This window comes from Lepisosteus platostomus, chromosome 9, assembly GCF_059453375.1.
Source record: "Lepisosteus platostomus isolate fLepPlt1 chromosome 9, fLepPlt1.hap1, whole genome shotgun sequence".
Taxonomy (NCBI): domain Eukaryota; kingdom Metazoa; phylum Chordata; class Actinopteri; order Semionotiformes; family Lepisosteidae; genus Lepisosteus; species Lepisosteus platostomus.
The window spans coordinates 32,138,074-32,150,663 of NC_142619.1; the positions used below are offsets into that span (position 1 = coordinate 32,138,074).

At 37.1% G+C, this 12,590-nt stretch overlaps 1 protein-coding gene across 4 annotated transcripts in view; it reads right to left on the bottom strand.

Moving 5' to 3' along the window:
- The window catches only part of ptpro (protein tyrosine phosphatase receptor type O), a 65,456-nt gene that overhangs the window by 24,668 nt on the left and 28,198 nt on the right, over positions 1 to 12,590 (bottom strand). For all 4 annotated transcript variants that reach the window (XM_088644744.1, XM_088644742.1, XM_088644743.1 and 1 more), the window contains exons 8-13: positions 12,456 to 12,576; positions 10,423 to 10,616; positions 9,833 to 9,944; positions 4,185 to 4,348; positions 2,754 to 2,874; positions 942 to 1,075 (exon numbers count right to left, since the gene is read on the bottom strand). In XM_088644744.1, coding sequence (XP_088500870.1) covers positions 942 to 1,075; positions 2,754 to 2,874; positions 4,185 to 4,348; positions 9,833 to 9,944; positions 10,423 to 10,616; positions 12,456 to 12,576 — 846 coding nt within the window. The remainder of the gene's footprint in view (positions 1 to 941; positions 1,076 to 2,753; positions 2,875 to 4,184; positions 4,349 to 9,832; positions 9,945 to 10,422; positions 10,617 to 12,455; positions 12,577 to 12,590) is intronic.

Sequence of the window (12,590 nt, forward strand, 5' to 3'; positions counted from 1 at the left end):
TTTCAGGAAAGCTATTATGTAATTGGTGTCTGTGTCTGGTCCTTGTATCTTCAACTGTGTTTAATCCCTTGTGTTTATGTGTTCTAATTTTGTTATCCCCTAACTTTGATAAATGTTTTCTTTCTTTTGTCTTAACTGTGTTTTTTGGTTACTGTAAAGGGCATTAAGAAGCTACTTTTAAAGGTGTTGTAAAAACTATTAATAGTTATTTTAAAAAGACCATTTAATAACAATACAAAATACAGCTAAACATACATTAGTTTATGGATTACATGGTTCTCCATTCTCAAAGACGTTTTTAGAATGTCATTTCTCATTTTACAGCCAGCAATGAAGACTACTGAAACTGTAGATATGTGCTTTCTGAAAGTGATCGGCCAAGCAAAGGACTTAAACGAATATGACACTAGTAAAACAAACTATTTACAGATTTATTTTTTCCTATCCTTTATTTTACATACACGCATATGATTTCCACCAAAGAACACTTTCTTGCCATCTGAAATTTGCCTCCGTTTAACTTATGATGTTGCAAAAGTACCTATTAACTGAACTGACAATACATTGAACTGGGAGACATGAGAACTACAGTATTTATATCTGTTCATTAAAACATTAAAAGCTCTTTACAGAATGACTTCCACTTAGAATGTAAGATATGTATTCAATTTCGCATGAGCCATTTGATTTGAGAAAGATAAAGAGGGTTAAAATGACAAAAAATAAAACTAACAATTTTAACATAAGCAACAGAATAAGAACACTTAAAATACAGATTGTTTTTTATCTTTAATGGAGATTAAATAATAACTGATTGATAAAAAAGTAGTGATAGGCATTAAGAAGAAAAAATAAATTTAAAACATTACATATTGCAGTTGAAGTACAGTATCTGTTTTATTATTACTTCAAATCTTGTGTAATAGAGTTGTGTGCCTTACCTTCAGCTCTCTACTTGAACCAACTTGCTTACAGTAAACCTGGTAGAAATCCACTACTCCTTCCTCTACCCACAGGAGAGTGACTGAGGTCTGAGTTGCATTCACGGCATATAAAGACTTTGGAGGTGCAGGCTCTGTAAAGCAAAAAACCTTTATCCAGTAAGCTTTCAGGCCTTTGTAGAAGATAAAAATAGTGTTTCTGAGTAGAAAAGAAGAAGCTATTTTGAGTCTGGAAACTTCCTCTTCACAAATGAAGAAATGCAATTTTCAGTTTCTATTACAATAATTCTTATTTAGTCCTGCTCTGTTTAAAGTGTTGATAAATCTTGTGATTGAAACAACAGTGTCAGGAAACAATACTGATCATATTTAACTTACAGTTTTTCTTGTGGTATTTGTGTTGGATATTTTATATACTGTTGAAACATTTGAACGATGGAAATACTGTATTAGTGAGAAAAACTCATTTTTTACAATAAAGCATACTCTGAAAGAAATACTGTGTGTAGCAACAGACCTCTTCATATCAACAATAGAAAAGTTCAATTTTACTTATTTGCAACTGAGTTTACAGGCCAGTAAACACAAATGATCACAAATGATCTGCTGAATTACTCTGGTTAATCATAATAAGATAAGGTTATATTTTCAACACCCAGAAAGAAGGGAACAGAGAGTCAACAGAGTAGCAAAGGAAGAGTGGAAATAAAGAGAAAAGCAATGAAAGAGAGAAGAACCATGCCAGGTAATTAGAGGTAATTTGCACCTTGGTTAAGAGAGCCTGCTGTCCTATTGTTAAAGGAAATTCTGATTTCTTTTTGTTGTGGAATCCTCAGGCTTAAAACATTCTTTTCAAGTTCGTGATACAGTTTTAGAACAGTTCTAAAAATTAGAACGTTTAGAAAATTTAGAAAGTAACATTTTTACAATAGCTCTAAAAATTGGAAAGTTAGATTCCCCTTTATTTGTTTTGCCTGTTTAGGCATTATATAGAATTTCAGATTACATGGTTAGGAATAGTTTTTCAGTATGTACAGTAGGCCTCTGAATGCCTGTAAATAGGGTAACGGTGAATGTTGTAAGTGTGTAACATTGTATGCCATATTGTTTTGTGTCACTGTCATATTAATAATTACCTGTCCTAGTTTGCCTCTAATTTATTACTCACCAGAGCTGTGCCAGATAAAGAACTCACATGCCTAATTATACCAACCACTCGAGTATTTTTTTGACATTTGGGGTTTTAATTATTTGTTTATCCCACTCTAATTTCTTTACTCTCTCTTTGTAACAATAAAAATTCTAACTAAGGAACATTCAGTGGAGCCATTATAAATACAAAAGTAAAATAAAGAGAAACTCTATGTGCTACTGCTATTTCAACAAAAACAAAGTTGCCATACAGACGTAACAGAGCAATGTTGATAGGCAGATGCCCACATTTAGTGAAAATAGTAAATTCTTGAACCACATATTCCATTGCCACAATATGAAAGGGGCTGATACTTTTTGTGGTATTCTTTCTCTTATGCACAGCAACAGAATACTACACACAGGACAGTGAGATACCTGCCCATTTTAGGCATGGAATCAATATTAAAAGACCAAAGCAGTGGGTTCACATGGGTTCTCTGGAGTGCTACAGCTGATAGTGGTGAAGAATCTGGCTTATACAAATATATTTTCCAAAGGGACTTTCATGTGTAAAAATAAATGTAAGGCAATTATTTCATACACTAGTGATTAAAAAATGATGCACTGCAGTGCTTCCCAGGAGAATGCTAACTCACTCTTGTACACTCAGGTACTGACCCACTTTAACGATGTGTGGTGCAGATGTGTTCTTGCTGCGCTCTGTGCAGGCTGTGACAGTTAGGTTGTAGATGTCTCCTGGGGGTAAACTTAGCACTGCTTTCATTACAGTCCGGGTCACCTGCAGAGATATGGAATTCAGTTGAAGCACTTTTAACATTTCAGTAGAATGTTTATAAAACCCAATGGCCAGAATTATGGATGGCCATATATTAATATATGAAGTAATAAGTAAAGAGAAGTAATTAGTTTATGCATAACATGGAAATAAGACTACATTTTACAGCTTTCACCTGACACAGCCAAGAAAGCTGATTAAGAAAAGGGCTTTTGTACTGCTAGCAGATTAAAAGAAAATCATGCTTTTGAAAGAACAAATTGTTTCTGTCCTTTTTAAAAAAAGAGATAACATAATTTCAACTAATATCAAATAGACTACCTTCAATACATAACTATTAGACTAAGAACTGAACATTGCATCCTTTCATCTCTATTAATCTATGTCCCCCTAATGACTGAATACTGTTCATTTGTTGCACTTAAACACAGAATATTATCTAATTATCTAAGGATGTTTTATTAAATCATTGGTGAGAGACTTCTGCATCGTTCTTTGCTCTTTTCATCTTTAAAAATGACCATTGCAAGTCACACAAATGTGTTTTATTTGATCATGTGGTTACTTCTTTTATCAATTCTCCAGAAAATACTTCAGCTTTTTTACAGACTTTTAGAGGCACAACTGATCTCTCAAATAGAAAGCTGCTTGGTACACAACTGCTACTGAATCTTTAAGAAATGTTTGAACAAAATAGCTCTTCTATTGTGATGTATTTGGTCAAAACTCTTCACCTTTATACTCTCTTAAAACGTAGCAAAAACTAAACATAAATGTAAGAAATTGAAGGAAAATTAAGATGTTATATTGTAAATGCAGCCATTTCAGAATTTTATTAATAAAAGCTCTATCTAAAAATAGAATGAAAATAAACATTTTTGCAATTTAAATTTGATTACACAGTTAATAGAAAATCAGATATTACAAATTACTATTAACAGAAAGTGATGTCCTCATTGTGAAGTTATGCTTCAAAGTACTGCTTCTAGAAGTATGTATACATTTCTGTTCCATTTCTATTGACTTTAATTTGCAATTCATTGCATATCCTGCAGGCATTCATGGCCTCTCACTGTCACCTACAGCTTCAGAGCCACACAGCTCCACAGCCTGTACACCGAAAGGCCAGTCCCCCTGCTGTGGGATAATTGAAGCTTTCCAAATTCCAAGAGGGCTGACATCAACTTTTTAGAAGGCTTGGTGCTTTAGGAGCAATGGTACACAAACATTGAATGTGAAAGTGCTTAAGGATATAGTGAAGTGATTCTGCCTTTCTAGCTTTTATCCATTGCCGACAAATGAGAATGACTTACATCAGATGATATGCTCTTTTTGACACCCTTATTGCCTTCTGCGACAACCAGCCAGTGGAGCATTCTGGAATGCGACAGGTCTGTGAAAACGTCACCATATGTCCACCTGATGTACAGCATGCTGTTGGAATAATCAACTGAGGAAATGTGCGGAGCTTCAGGAGCTAAAAACAAAAAGCAAATTATTTAATTTTTTTTAGAGGGACAGACATGATTTTGAACGTAATCCTCTACATACAGATGCAGTCATCTAGAATGTGCATAAAAAACTCACAATAGAGGAAAGCACACTGCGGTATACTACATTTTGGTCTGGTGTGCCACTACACCCTTCACAGCTCAAAACACATCGATAGGTGACACTTGTGCTCTGTCAGATGTTACTGAAATGGTAGCTTAATTTAATCAGTTTTTTCTTAGTCTAATAATTATACTTTTTTAAAATATAACATTTTATACTTTATGTAAACATTAAAAATACATACCGTAACTACTGTTTTAAAATGCCACGACTGGATCCTGCATCACACCTTGTCATTTATTGTGCCTGGTTTCACACCAATTCTCAGAAAACAATGATTTCATGGAGTGATTATAAACGAATCAAAGCAAATGAAATTGTTGCAATTTGCCATTACATAGTTGAGGTACAGTATGAGTGTGCTAAACATTTTAATATCATTTTAATGATTTCTTCCCACACAGCATGACTGAAAAGCAGATTAGCATGTCTGGGTGAAACACTAATTAATAATTTCTGAAATTCAGAAATCAAACATCCTTGTACTGCAATCAATTGGTGCAGAAGAAACAATTATTTACTGTATCTCTCCCTAACTTAAATATTGTGTGAGTTAAAATGCGTAAGAAAATAGTTTTAGACAATTAAAAAACACTTGTTATGCACAAGAAACAGTTTCTTTTCTGAGGGCATTCAAGCATTGCAGGGATTCATTTTTTTCTTTCCTTTTGTCTGCCTATCTCTCTCTAGCCGTGATTCAGACATTCTGAATGGTGAAAGATAATACAACTACTTAGATTTATTTTATACCCACTGTAAGGTGCTTTGATATTCTATTAATAATATTAAAAAAGTATATTTTATTAATAATACATATAATACATATTAAACAGCATGTAGTTTTTAATTTCCCGGAGTGGCGAGCTCAATGCCACCGGGCGCGTCCCCAGGTTGTGGATTAGGGAACTACCTCCTGGAGGTTAGCTGCGAAATAAGCGGGCTTGCCCGACGAATAAGTAGTCGTGGACAACAAACGGTGGCACTAAAAGAGCGTGGTGGATTCATGGTTGGCGACCGGGTCTTCTATAGAAAGCCACCTAAGCTTGAATGACATTACTGCTACATGGTGACTGTTACCCTGCCAGTAAAGGGTTTCACTTGCCTCAATAACCCATACCGAGCAGCAGCAGTATGGGACGGTGCTGGTGGCAACAACGCTAACATTATCTGCGTGGAAGAAAGGCCTGGCAACCTATTTCCGTATCTCGCCAAGAAAACTCTATGGATAGCGATGATAAAACAAATTGCGATACAGTGCTGGAAAGGTGAGCTCCTCAGGTTAGAAGGCACTCAACGGGCAACTGGGGAAGAGCTGAAAACTCTTCAAAGTAAAGCCAGTGTATGTGACGAGTTTGGGTCAGTGCCTTCGGGACGTCTAGCTGCTGATGTTGCTGGGCATGAAATGAGGGTCAGAAGCTGCAAAGATCACTTACACATTGGAACATGGAACATATGAAGTATGAACCAAGGAAAGCTGTTGTGGTCAAGCACAAAATGGAACCTATACAACTCGATCTGTTGGGTGTCAGTGAACTGAAATGGACTAGCATTGGACACTTTAAATCCGATGAACATACAGTATACTACGCCGGAAATGAAAGATAAAGAAGAAATGATGTCGCATTTATAATCAAGAAGCTTGCAAGAACAGTAATGAAATACAATGCCGTTAGCAAACGCTTAATTACTATTTGTCTTAGAGGAAAGCCCATTAACATGACTATCAATCAGGTATATGCGCCAACAACAGATGCACAAGAGGACAAAGTTGTTCAGTTCTATGAACAAGTGCAAGCTGAAATCGACAGAACATGCAAACAAGACATATTTATAGTCATGGGCGACTGGAACACAAAGGTTGGAAACAAAGAAGAAGGCCAAATGGTTGGAAAATATGGGCTTGGTAACAGAAATAAAGTGGGCAAACGTTTGATAGAGTTCTGTAAGACCAACAACCTGCTTCTTCTTGCAAACACCTTCTTCCAGCAACACAAGCGGCGACCTGGAGCCGATTGTGGTACAGATCACCAACTATTAGTATGCAAACCCAAGCTAAAGCTGCAAAAGAGCAAGCCAGTTAGCTGTGTAGGAAAGTATGATCTTGAAAATATACCACCAGAGTTTAAAACCTGCCTATGAAATAGATTCTCCACATTGAATACAAATGGCAGAGTACCAGACAAATTATGGGAAGACATCAACAAGGTTGTGCTTGAAGAAAGTGAAAAGTCCCTGCAAAAAGTGACAAAGCAAAAAAATGACCAAAATGGATGACTGATTTTTGAAAATTGTCCAGAAACGTAGAGACGTAGAGAAAATAAAGCCAGAGGGGAAAGAGAGACACCCATGGAACTTAGCCAAAATTTCAAAAGTGCCACAAGACGAGGCACAGAGAAGTACTATAATGATGTGTGCAACAAAATAGAATCAGAAAATACTAGAGGAAGAACACGATCGATTCCTAAAACTACTAGAGCTAAAGAGAAAATTCCAGCCTCTAATTGGAATGCTAAAAGACGTTCAAGGATTCATGCTTAACGACGCTGAGAAGATCAAGAAAAAGTGGAAAGAATACACAGTCATTATATTACAAAGATCAAGCAGATCAACAGCTGTTTAAACCTGTTCCTTACGATCAGGAACCGTTGGTGATGAAAGAGGAAGTAGAAGCAGCTTTGAAAGCCTTACCAAAAAAGAAAGCACCTGGCATTGACGGCATTCCCATCGAAGTATTACAGCAATCAGAGGCAGCAGTTACAATACTCACAAGGCTCTGCCAGGAAATGTGTAAGACAACATCATGGCCGAATTACTGGAAAAGATCCGTATTCATACCAATCCTGAATAAGGTGATCTGAATGATTGTGGAAATTATCACATAATCGCTCCAATTTCACACGCCAGCAAGATTCTACTCAAGATCATTCAGTGGAGACTATATCCATACTTAGAACAAGAATTGCCCGAGGAGCAAGCAGGATTCAGGAAAGGGCAAGGAACAAGAGACATCATTGTCGTCATTGAGACATCGGGTATGAGATGGATCCTTGAAAAGACAAAAGAATATCAGCAGTATATCTACAGTATGTGTTTCATGGACTACAGCAAGGCCTTTGAATACGTAAATCATGAAAAACTCTGGGCCACATTAAGAAGCATGGGTATACCGGAACACCTGATAGTTTTCATGCACTACCTTTACAACGATCAAGAAGCAGTAGTTTGAACAGAACAAGGAGATACAGAATGGTTTAAAATTGGCAAAGGTGTAAGACAGGGCTGCATACTTTTCCCACACCTATTCAACTTATACACGGAACAAATCATAAGAGAGGCAGGACTGTATGAAGACAATTGAGGTGTGAAATTTGGGGAAGACTCATCAACAATCTTTGCTACGTGGACCACACCACATTACTGGCTGAAAGTGAAGACGATCTGAAACATCTGCTAATCAAGATCAAAGAACATAGTCTCAAAATGGGCTTGCACCTTAACGTGAAGAAGACAAAGATCTTGACAACTGGTCAAATCAATAATTTCATTCTTGACGGTGAAGAAATAGAAATAGTAGACAACTTCAGCTTGGTTAGATCAATCAACAATGAAATGACAAGCAGTCAAGAAATTCAAAGTCAAATCGCTTTTGGCAGAATGGCTATGAAGGACCTAGACAAGATCTTTAAGTGTAGAGATGTATCTTTGCATACAAAGATTCAACTTGTTCAAGACATGGTATTTTCAATAACGTTATATGGATGCAAAAGTTTGAAGGTGAAGAAAAAAGCCAGGAAGAAAATCAGCGCCTTTGACTTATGGTGTTGACGAAGAATACTGCGTATACTGTGGACTGCCCGAAAACACTTATCAATCGGTATTGGAGGAGATCAAACCTAAGTGTTCCTCTGGAAGCTCAAATGACGAGACTTCGACTTTCATACTTCATCATGCGAAGTGATAGATCCCTAGAAAAAGACATCATGCTTGGCAAGGTTGAAGGCCAATGCAGAAGAGGAAGACCAGCAATGCGATGGACTGATACAATAACCACAGCTATGATGCTCATCTATCAATGATTAGCCGTCTGACTGAAGACCGAACGCAATTCAGGAGAACTATCCACAGGGTCGCCATGAGTCAACACTGACTCGACGGCACTTAGCAGCAGCAGCAGTTATTTGCTGAATGAGCAGAATACATGGACAAGAAAACAATTCCTGACATGCCGCACACATTAAAGAATTCAGTGAAGTAATATCCCGAGATATCCATACTGTACATCAACTACAGTATTAGCATCTTTTTGCAGACAGCCTTAATCTAGATGCCATTATTACAGTATGGAACAAATCACTCGTAACTTTTATTTTAATCTGTCTTCTATTTTGTGTTTTACATGGTTATTTGCTTTTAAATATTATATTTTTAAAGCCACTATTTACAATATATTTTTATAATTAATATAAAAAATAAAATTATGTTTCCTCAAAACTATACACATATTTCATATGTACTTAAAAATTGTAATTCTGTTAGTGTTATACAGTGTTGTGACATATCTCATTTGGAGTTGTGGTAGCAATATGGTAACAATATCCTGTCTCAACAACATAATCCCTGTATTTAACGAAATTGTTGCTAGTGTGCATACAATCTGATTTGTTTATTGCAGGCAGCTATATCACTCTGCAACGCACAACTTGCAACCCACTGAAGCTAAGCAAGTGTGAGCCTGTCCAGCGCCTTGATGGGAGACCTCCTGGGAAAGCTAATGTTGCTACTGGAAGAGGTGTTAGTGGGACCAATAGGAAGTGCTAACCCTGTCGTCTGTGTGGGTCCTAATGCCACAGTATAGGGACAAAGACACTATACTGTACTGTTAAAAAGGCACTGTCCTTAGAATGACACGTTAAACCGAGGTCCTGTCTCTCCATGGTCATTAAAATCCCTGCACTTCTTGAAAAGAGTAGGGATGTTTACCCCGTTGTCCTGGCCAAATTTTCCTCTGGCCTTTACCAATCACAGCCTCCTAATAATCGCCATCTATGAATTGGCCTCATTACTCTTTTCTCCTTCCCAATGATAGCTGATGTGTGGTGAGCATACTGGCACCACACTTTGGCTGCCGTAGCATCATCCAGGTGGGGGCTACAAATTGCTGGTGGAAGAGGGGAGTCCTGCATTATATTATCTGAAATAATAAAAAAGCCATGATGCGCTGCTGTCTGTGACACCATGGTACCTACAGCAATACACCAACTGACACCTCACACATTCTAGTTGGCTGCATTTAAACATCAGGTTCCGTCTCAATGTCTCAATGTCTCAATGTCACACTAGATTGTACCTGTTATGAAGCTCACAGTGGAACTGTCACAGCAACTGAGTTCTGGTTCTCCCCAGGTTACCATGGTAACACGGAAGTTGTAGTACCAGGCAGGCAGCAGGTCAGTCACTCGCTAGAAAAAATCAATCACCACTCAGTGCTCTAATGCAGACTATCAATTGAATATTGAGTATTGAATCCTAGGGTGGTTTATTTGGTAAATGCCTCTGATCAGAAACAAAGACCACCCTATTACCTGGGGTTGGTCATATGGTATAGTATGGGCTAGAAGCTTCCATAGTCTTTAATTATAAAGCGCTGTGCTTGCTGTACCAGAGACACAAAGCTGTTTGCACTCAGGGATTGCAATGTAAAAAGAAACAGATGGGACTGTGATGCATATTTTGAATGCCGTGTACTGTAATGTATCTAATTCATCATTAACAGGGGTTATATTGGGGATGTAGCAATGAGTCAGCATGACTAATGTTTTAGGAGTTATGAGTAGTTCGATTTTAATTTTAAATTCAAATAATACAAAATCAGCAGGCCATTACCATAAACATACTGTACTTTATAATTGTATAACATTGAATAAAACAACATATTACCACAGTGGATGTGAGGGAATGGGTAGCTGCGATCTCATAGTACGTGGTCCACTCTGAAGTCAAGGTCACTGGGTTGAAGAAGAACATTTCCACCACATACTTCCGGAAAGCCACATGGTAAGGCCGTCTCCAGCTAAGGATCACTGTTGTTGGACTCAGGGGATAAAGCACCAGGTCCCTAACTCCTGTGGGCTCTGAAGCACAAAAAAAGGTTTCAACTAGCTGTGTGCAGATGTCTCACTTCAATATTAGGGCTACAGTCTTGGTTTGAAGATTAAAATCAGTAAAATGTTCTTAAAACCCTTGGACTGTGACACAGCTTCCTAAAAACTGAAATCAATCATTAATGCAGTCTCACATCAGTCTTTAAGCCAATGTAATCTCCTAAACATTAAAGCTACCAGTTTTACTGTTAATAATACATTGTATTATCACATTTAAGGAAACCTAAATGTGCTAATAAACTTATCCTTCAAAAAAGTGAAAGGAGAAAAATATTCTGATTTAGAGAAATCAGAAGTTAATTCCACCATAAAATCCTAATGCTAATGTGTGGTGCCTGGTTGGGTATTCATTTCAAAATTATTTAGAATTAGAATTAAAATACCAGTTATAGTTTTACAGCCATCTTTTTGTGAAAACCCATGCATTTTTTAAAAAGGAGACCCTTTATTCTATATTCACATTGTAGATAAAGATTTTATTTTATTCAAAATAAATGAATATATTAGAACAATTTGAAAGGGGTTTGTGATCATGTGACAGTAACTGCACTAATATTACCTCCTTCTACAGTATATACCATATGAATAGCAATACATTTATTTAAGTTTACCTTAACCCACTAATGAAATAATCACTTCCCCACCTTTTCCCAAAAGAAAAAATCTAAAAATCACCCTTCACTGGGTTATTTCATACCTAAGCAGAAGTATCAGCACCTTAATGTAACCAGATCCCACTAGCTAAGCAAACCTCTAGACTACTGTCCTGAGATGGGAGACCTCAAAGAAAAAACTGCTTGCTGCTTCAAGTGGTGTTAGTGGACCACTAGGCGGCACCCTTCCTTCTGAAACAGAATTTCTAAAACCAGTGCCTCAGTACACTGACCAGGGACACTGTTGGACTGAGTTGAGTTACTGGTATACTTTAGTAATCAATGTTCTAATTGCACTTTTTGAAAGCAGTAGTTTTTCACTTTTTCACGTGATCTGACACTTTTATATTTTTAAGCTATCTCCAAAATTAAAGAGGGTATTGGATACAAATACAAAGCACATTCAGTCATACAGACGAGTCAGAATGGGTGATGGAAGAGGAAAGTGGCCACAGGTTTTCCACTGGCAAAATGCAACCTGCCTGTATGTTTTTCCATAAGATCAATTCATCAAATTGAATGCCACCAAACGCAATATAAAGGTATATCAGTTTGTCCCCAACCTTGTAGTGCACCATGCCTGAAGATTAATGGTAAATTGAGAGTCATCACTGGAAAGGGGGATGCAGCAACACTGTCACACCAGTGAAACCCAGTGCATTAGTCACTTACACCCAAAAGCATTCTATTATAAGATTAATATGTAGGAAGGTGCTGGGACACAGAATGTGACAAAGAGGAGTGAGAGCATTTTTCTTCTGGGAACTCCAGTATGGTGTTCCATATGTTCTAGGCAGATTTTGATCAAACTAATTTATAGATACAATTTGGCACCAACTTGCTTGGCCAAAAAATGACAGACTGACAAACAGGATGAGAAGTTCAGAATCTTAATGAGATGTAAACCAAGATGTTGCAACAGCAATTATATTAATTTTAAAGGAAAATAAAGCACAACAAATAGAGCAGGAAGGAAGACGTGCCTTCATTTTAGATCCAGTGGATCATAGACAAAATTCTGTCTATAATTAAAAATAAAATTAACGTTTTAATATTTTTCAGGCTTGTGATTCTTTCAAATGATGGGATGACAGAGTATTTACTTCTCTGAAGCAAAGTGGGAACAGATGGGTAACAAGATATCAGGTATGCTTACCTATTTCAAATACAACTGGATCTGATGCTGGACCCATCAGTGGGCCATTCACATGACGGACAACCACCTTATACTGAGCGCCAGGAGTCAGGTTTGTGATGATGTTACTGGTGGAGTTTTCCTGGAAAAAGAAGG